Source organism: Pinus tabuliformis, chromosome 1_2 (genome assembly GCF_031772625.1).
Source record: "Pinus tabuliformis cultivar Carrire ecotype Pingquan chromosome 1_2, CPIR1, whole genome shotgun sequence".
NCBI classification, from domain to species: domain Eukaryota; kingdom Viridiplantae; phylum Streptophyta; class Pinopsida; order Pinales; family Pinaceae; genus Pinus; species Pinus tabuliformis.
The window spans coordinates 945,347,964-945,355,792 of record NC_142298.1 but is presented as its reverse complement, the minus strand read 5'-3'; the positions used below and the strand labels follow the sequence as shown (position 1 = coordinate 945,355,792).

The window sequence follows — 7,829 nt, the reverse complement described above, 5'->3', positions numbered from 1 at the left end:
TAAAAAATAATATTATTATTATTATTATTTAAAAATATGTATATTTATTTATAAAAATAATGTTTATATATATATAATAAGTTATACGATAGAAAATTTGATATAACATAGGAATTTTAACTCAATGAAAACTTTAAATAAGTACTAGCTGATTTGGAAAAGGGAGAAAATGAAGGGTTTAGACAATCTGAGAAAGTTAAGAGGTTTTTACTAGGTAATCTTAGGTTAGGTTACAACAAATTTTAGGAGTAGTTTAACCAGGGGGAGGAATTGCCTGGTTTCGTCACTGCCTGGAAAAAGCGATTCCTCCACCTCAGCCACCTTTGGCGAGCTCCGCCACCCTTCCACCCACCAACACCACCGTGGAACATTAATTCCTCTGACAGTCTGAGCGCGGGTATGGCAATTCGAATTTGCCCCAAACCAATTCCCATTTCGCTCATTTGCATTCGAATATTTTCCCCGCGGGCTCTGCAACTCCCCTAACCAACTGGACTCACCAGCTCACCAGCGCACTCCGAGGGAAAACTCTACCCTGCGCTCTGCAGCTCACCACCCAGGCGACAATTCCTGCGCTACTCCTTTGTACATATGTATTTTGTCGCAAATTTGACATTGCTGTCAACAGCCTCGGTTATTTACTCAGGGTGGGTCGATTTAACTGTCAAGAGAACGGATCTGCAAATCATAGAACTCGTCTCTCTTTGTTTGGGCAGGTTAAGAGAGGCCAAGGGTGTATTTTTTGAGATTGGAATAAGAAGAGATGGGAGGCGGGGCGATGCTCAGGAGTGTCGGCAGAGCGATTGGCGTGGGCGGTTTCGGAGTAGGCGCGGGGGCTGCCTCTGCGACACAGCAGGCTTCATGCTCAGCGTGCAAGAGTGGTTCGTGGAACGTGGCCAAAGTGAGAGCTTCAGCATGTGTTTGCCACCAAGGAAGAGGAATTGCTACTCAGCAAACTGTGCCCAGCGCGCCAAGTTGGCAACTCGATGACTGGGAATTCACTGGAGGTGAAGAGGAATTCCAGCCGCACCACAACGACATCGACCCTGTGATCCAAGATCGCCTCATTTTTGGATCAGTGCCCACTCAGGATGAGGTTAAGGACGCCGTCTCCGATTTACATAATGCCCTATCACAGTAAGTTCATCAATTCCTTCCTTTAATTTCTGTGGAAAGGTTTAAGTTTTAGTTTTTGGCCCTTTCTGGGATAAATAAGTTGAATTATGCTCTCCATGTGTTATATTTGTATTAATGACGTCGGTGCCTTGCCAAATGCCACGAGGTTCAGTGTTTTAATTAAGAACCCATATTCCCAGATAGCTGGTCTTGAGTTTGAGAGTTCTGGCCAGATGCCAATTTAGTTTCCAATATTGTGTAAATTGGGAATCCCGGAAAGCCCAAATCCTTGTTTAATTGAACTCAAATATTTATGTGACCCTACAAGGTCAGTTTATTGCCTAATCCGACATCTCTTTCCTGCGCCTACATCAGGGCATGGGGAATCAAACCATTAACCGCCTCGCCCTGCTTGTTTTTAGCAGGGGTGATTTAGAGTCTGCCTGATGGGTGGTCAATAAGCATGGCGTTATATTTGAGCCCTGACATTCTCCAATTCAAAATCAAAATCGTCATTTCTAAGTCCCAGTAGTCAAACCCTGGTTTGTTACTATTGGTGTTGCCACAAGTATCGTAGATGGCCTAAGGATTCATTACCCAGAACTACTCTCCCCTCAACCCTTTGTGGGAGGTGATTTGGAGAGTGCCTCATGTCACTGCAACGGCATCTTCTGTGGGCAACAAACATGGAGTTATATTTGATTCTCGATTTTTAATTCAAAATGAAAATCACCATTTCCAAGTCCCAGCAGCCAAATTTTTGTATGCTACTGATGGTGTTGGGGTGATAGTATAAAGCCTAGTAAGGATTTATCACCAAGAAGCTAGAACTACTTCCCCCCTCCCAACAAAAACCTTCTTTTCATGGGGAAGTGGGGAAGTGATTTGCAGAGTACCTTTCAACAGAATTAGTATTTCTTTTGGCTTCCTAACTAGTATGGAGTTATATTCGGGCCCTGAGTTTCTCTATCTCAAAATCAAAATCACAATTTCCAAGTCCTAGTAACCAAAACTTGGTCTTACACAATTGGTGTTGGAGTGGTGATTACGAAACAAGGCATAACGAGTATTCATCACTCAGCTCTGCATACCCAAGGATTCCCACAAATAATTAGGCCAATCCAAATTGCATATTGTATGTACAAGCCATTCAACTCTGTGAACTGGTCAATTTGCACCTAGGGAGTTTTAGAATAGGAAGAGATTTTGGTCTGTACTCTGACCCCGGATGCCCTCAAAGTTTAGAGAAATTTTAATGGAGAGAAAATCCAGAAAAATGGCAAATAGATAACCAAAGAACCTTCCCTCACTCACATGATCAACCATGAACGCAATACCAAGATTCTCTGAGTTACATACTTTTGGAAAAATGAGACAGTATTCTTGCGTTCCTCCATCCATTCTAGCGCCTATCTTTTGGTGTCTTGGAATAGCCTCTACATCTGTAAATCTCCTTCCTTTTCTATTATCCGTTCTATCTCCTAAAATATTACATCTCAGTCCTCTGTATAGACCCTTTGCTGAGCTTTTTCCTACATTCTCCCTTCAAAAAAGCACACCCCGAATATGATTTCAGTTTATTTTTTATTTTGAGCTGGTGGAGCTTAGGGTTATAGGGTTATTCGGGGTTAAGAATGTAATCAGTTTATTTTTATTTTTATTTTTATTGGAGTTTAGGGTTATTTCAGACGGTTAATTAATTTTTATAATTTTAACAAATATAAAATATATCGTAAAATATATATTCTATTTCTTATCCTAAATTAATATCTATACCTATTTAAATGTCACCTAATTTATTTAGCGGTTGCATGTACTAATTGCCTACTTCTCTTATGTAATTATTGCCACCACCTCTTTTCTAAGGAATCTTTCTTGTCCTTTCTAAGGAATCTTTCTTTTCCTTTTTACATTAAAAAAATATCAAGAGTTGACTAGAGAAAGTTGAGGTAGGTTTTTGGTTTCCATAAACCAAGGAGTTTCTTATTGCTGCGATGAATGAGTCGTCCATCATGTACATCTCAAATATCTATATAGTTTGCTCTACCTTGGATCTGGGTTTGGATCTAGTTACACTCGTTGATGTTGTATATACCGGTTGGGTTTGGGTTTAGTTTAAATGGTTGACCTATATATACAGATTTGGATTATTTGTGTCAATTGAATTTAGTGTTACCTTTAACTGGATGTAAGAAATGGTTATTATTACTTATGATGTGTAGTTTTTGCATTGATTGAGCAGAAGTGTAACCACTCCAATATGGTTTTTTTTAATGGTTTTTTTATTTATATTATTGAGCATAGATGTAAATATTTTCAAAATATGGGATGCTTCATTTAATTGTAATGTTGTAAAAATGGTATTATGGTAAAATTAGTTGATTATTTATCATATAAATCACATTTCTACAAACCAAATTTCCACAATTAATATAGTCGAAGCACATTCCCATACACAATACAATAATATTATTATAAAATCACCATTATTAATCACACACATATTTTCTAAATCAATTTAAAATTTTATTATAAATTTTTGTTATAGGGTTATTTCCACAATCCTTAGGGTTTTAAGGTTATTCGGGGTTCACATTCTTAACCATCTGTTCAAACGATTCATCTACAGTTTCAGGGGTCGGGAAGTTTTTATGAGATATTTCTAGCAGGAAGGTTGTGGGACCTTGGAATGGAGGTGTGCTAAAGAGGGTTCCCTCCTATATTTCTAGAGTTTGGAATTTTTATGCTACCAGTGATACATCCTTTTCAGAATCTTGTGGTTTTTCTCTTTCAGCATTTCATTCTCTCTTTTGATATGTCTCTCTAAAACTCCCAGTTTTGTTACCTCATATTTTGATGCTTTGATGATATCCTTTTCCATAGGAATGTCTAAAGGAAAGTCACACTACTCAAAATAATGTTCAGGAATATGAGAATAATCTTGTACCTTTTCATTATGTGCCTCTTGTTCCACGGAATTGATTTATTCATAGACCTATTGTTGAATTTTATCTCATCCTAGCTTTGTTGGTGACAATTAAGGCTTTCTTGCTTCTAAGTTTTCCATTATTTTAGGTGAAACAAGGTTATTCTCATTACCCTGTTTTTTCATGCTTCTTGTTACCCTTATGTATTTATTTTTATTTTATTTTTTAAATATTTTAATCCCATAAACAACTTGGACATTGTCATGGTCAAAGGCCAATGAGGTTTGAACCTTATCATTGCATTTTTTGTTGTTGGATTTTTGATTCCTTGCCTCTAGTCAGAGATCTCGTTGGATTTTCATGACTTCATCAAGCTGATTTTGCCTTCATGGAATAGTATATGATAGCGTAGTAGATTGTTATGTTATTTTGAACATGCCCTCTTCATGATTTGTTGATGTTCACTGAACGATGTTCTGTCCTTTTATGCTTGTGATAAAGTGTTAACTGTCCTATTGCCCAAATCAACGTCGGTTGTTATCTTTTAGTTGTGTGTTCGGTGAAAGTGTTTATTTTGATCTTGTGTGCTCATGTATATATGCGTGTTGATGTTCCTGGTCACATATAGTTTATGGTCTGCTAGGATAATGATGGTGTTGATTAATTTTCAAAATTTTAACGTGGATGCTCTTTTTTTTTTTCAGGTTGTTCTACAGTTCTGCTTCCAACTAGGATTGTCCATGCATTGAACCTCAATGTGGAAGACATAAATTCTCAGCCAAGCACACAATGTGGTCTTTTTCCAAGCATGCAATTCTCATCCAAGCACACAATGTTTATCTATACAAATATTTTTTGTTGTAAAATGCATCATGGAAGTGATGGTCATGGTTGAAGACTTGTATTTTATCTAGTCCACAATTTTCCAACTTCCAGTTGTACAGCAAGTGATAAAGTTGTGATAGATTAATTTACCTTTTGTATAAGCATCATTACATGAAATGATGCTCTGGAAGCACGAGGGAAGTATTATTCAATACTGTGGCAGTTTCCACAGTCTTGAGGAAACAGTTCTAGCATTTTGTAATAAATTGAATATAATGAAATCCATTGCAGTGAATTTCTTGCTAGCAATTTGTTATATTCCAAACTTTTGATGTTCAACTCCACTCCATTTTGGTATCTTCCTTTTTATGTCAGTAAAGAAAATCCGTTGCAATCACTGTACTTATCATTCCAATGGTAACCCCTTTAAATTATTAATTAACCAATTTAAGCTAATAAGGAAGATCCTTGCAAGTGTCAACTCTATTCCATCTATGTTCCTTGAACATGCCAATGAAAACACATTCATTCTTTGAAATCTGCTCCCCTCACCATATTTCCGTTGTTGATCAAATGGCTCTGCAATGCATATAGTAATGACAGTTTTCCTATACCCACCTGCCCCTGATAGTTGAAATGGCTTAGGCATTTTCTAGGAACTAGAAAATCCCATGTTATATTACACTTTATAAATGTTCCAAGAATTTTCTTCCTTGCTCATTTCCCTTAACAATAGAATTTATAAAATTTGACAGCATTTAAAAATATCAATGGGGTTCAATTATTTGAAACAGAGTTTTAGGTTCTAGAATTCCAGAGAAGGTATATTTAATGAGCTTTTGTCATCATTTTTTTATGTTCTGCCATAAGAGAACCCATTTTTTAGCATATCCATTGGCCACTACACATTTTTTTCCATTAAAAGGATTCAAGCTCATCTTTTGAGGATTACTAATGCTTAGTAAAAATGATCTCATCATAAGCTCATTTGGTACGAGAAGGAAGCTCATTTGTTGTCATTCTTGCTATTGTCTTTGCTTTATGGTTCTTGTTATCAATCCTAAATCAACTTTTTGTTTTCTTCTATTGTTCATGGGAATATCTAGGATTCTATTACATTTAGTTTGTTTTAGATTGGGAAAACAATTGCATCAAACTATATTTCTTTTTAAAGGGAGGAAAGATGGGTATATGGAGTAGACATAAAATGTTCATGCTATATTCAGTGTGACTTTCACATATACCAATCAAACTACCCCATGACCCCACGATTCCAGTTCTACACAGCTTGAACTTGGTAAGCAGGGATTATCGTAAGATTTCAATTATTTCTTTTACTGGAGAATTGTTGCAGAGAAGAGAACCCCTTTTTTAGCATATCCACTGGACACTACACATTTCTGCCATTAAAAGGATTCAAGCTCATCTTTTGAGGATTATTAATTCTTAGTGAAAATGATCTCAGCATAATCTCATTTGGTACGAGAAGGAAGCTCATTTGTTGTCATTCTTGCTACTGTCTTTGCTTTATGGTTCTTGTTATCAATCCTAAATCAACTTTTTGTTTTCTTATATTGTTCATGGGAATATCTGGAATTCTATTATATTCAGTTTGTTTTAGATTGGGAAAACAATTGCATCAAATTATATTTCTTTTCAAAGGTAGGAAAGATGGGTATATGGAGTAGACATAAAATGTTCATGTTATATTTACTGTGACTATCACATATACCAATCAAACTATTTGACAATTTCCATAACTATATGTGTGAATGTCGGGGCTTTGTTTATCATAGTGTTGCCTTTGACTTATCTCCTGCAAGAAGCTGGCTGTAGTTAATTGCATCGGTGGATCATAGGAGCTTGTTTACATGCTCTTTGTACATTAAGTCCCTCAGGGTATATCGCCATCCATCGTTCAGGTACTCCTTGAATCATGATTGATGTTGAAAAACAATAAATCCTGTGTGGTGAGCTTTTGATGGCAATTAACTTCAATCATTTTACTATTACAGTTGGGAACACCTATGGCATAAATTAGAGTTGGAGTGATTGCATAGAGTAGTATGAAATAGGTATTTGGGCTTGAATTTGATTAGGACAATTATTGTGCAGCACACCTGTATAATGACTAGGAGATTGAGGGTGTGATGAAAGGGGGGAAGTATGGAAGGAGTTTTGTGGCCATGTCTAGGATGCGTATCAATTATGTGAGGATGCTTTGCAATTCAACAATTTGCATAGTTTTACATTTCAATATTGATAGAAGAGAGAAACTAGTGGTAGACACCCAACATTCAAGGATCATCCCACATGTCAAATGACTGGCAAGTGATATATGACAAATAAAGATGGTAAAGGCTGGTATTTGCTGGGGCTGATGACAATTCAACTTGGCATTATATTTTAAAATCCAATTTTGAATGGATTGATGGACGAAGATATTAATTAAATTCATTAGTTAGTGGGTTTGGTTTAGATATTGCCAGTGTTCCATGGGGATGTGCCCCCTAGTGTGTTTCCCATACTTCAGGGGCTGTATGTCCCACTTTTGGGGAAGCTCAGGGAAATGATTCCCGAGTGTGGGGGATGCTTTTGCCCAGCTACACCCCCCCCATCCATAGAAAAAAGATAAGGGTAAACACATGGAAAATGATTCCTGGCGTGATAAGACAGAACAAAGATAGGGGATTGAGTTTTGAGGAGTTTGTGACCTTGGTAATTAATGGTAATATTAATTATTTCAAGATGTTTGAGAGGTGCCAATCTCATTGGACTTCATATGGAGAAAGTAAAATTTCATATCCCATTCATATTTCAGTGGACTTAACAGTTTTCCAGATTTTGGATTGTAGCATTTCCACTTGATTGTACATTGATGAATTTTCATGGGTTGAATTGCTGTTGTTGAGATTTTATCATATGGGGATCCCTATGTTAGGGGCCCCAATGCCCCCCTGT

At 36.8% G+C, this 7,829-nt stretch overlaps 1 protein-coding gene across 1 annotated transcript; it reads left to right on the top strand.

Moving 5' to 3' along the window:
- The first annotated feature begins 607 nt into the window (after positions 1-607).
- LOC149209065 (uncharacterized) lies at positions 608-4,790 on the top strand. The gene is made up of 2 exons (XM_089394203.1): positions 608-1,137; positions 4,748-4,790. Exons 1-2 carry the CDS (start codon positions 764-766, stop codon positions 4,773-4,775), a joined length of 402 nt encoding a protein of 133 aa, XP_089250329.1. The 5' UTR covers positions 608-763; the 3' UTR covers positions 4,776-4,790.
- The last annotated feature ends 3,039 nt before the right edge of the window (positions 4,791-7,829 follow it).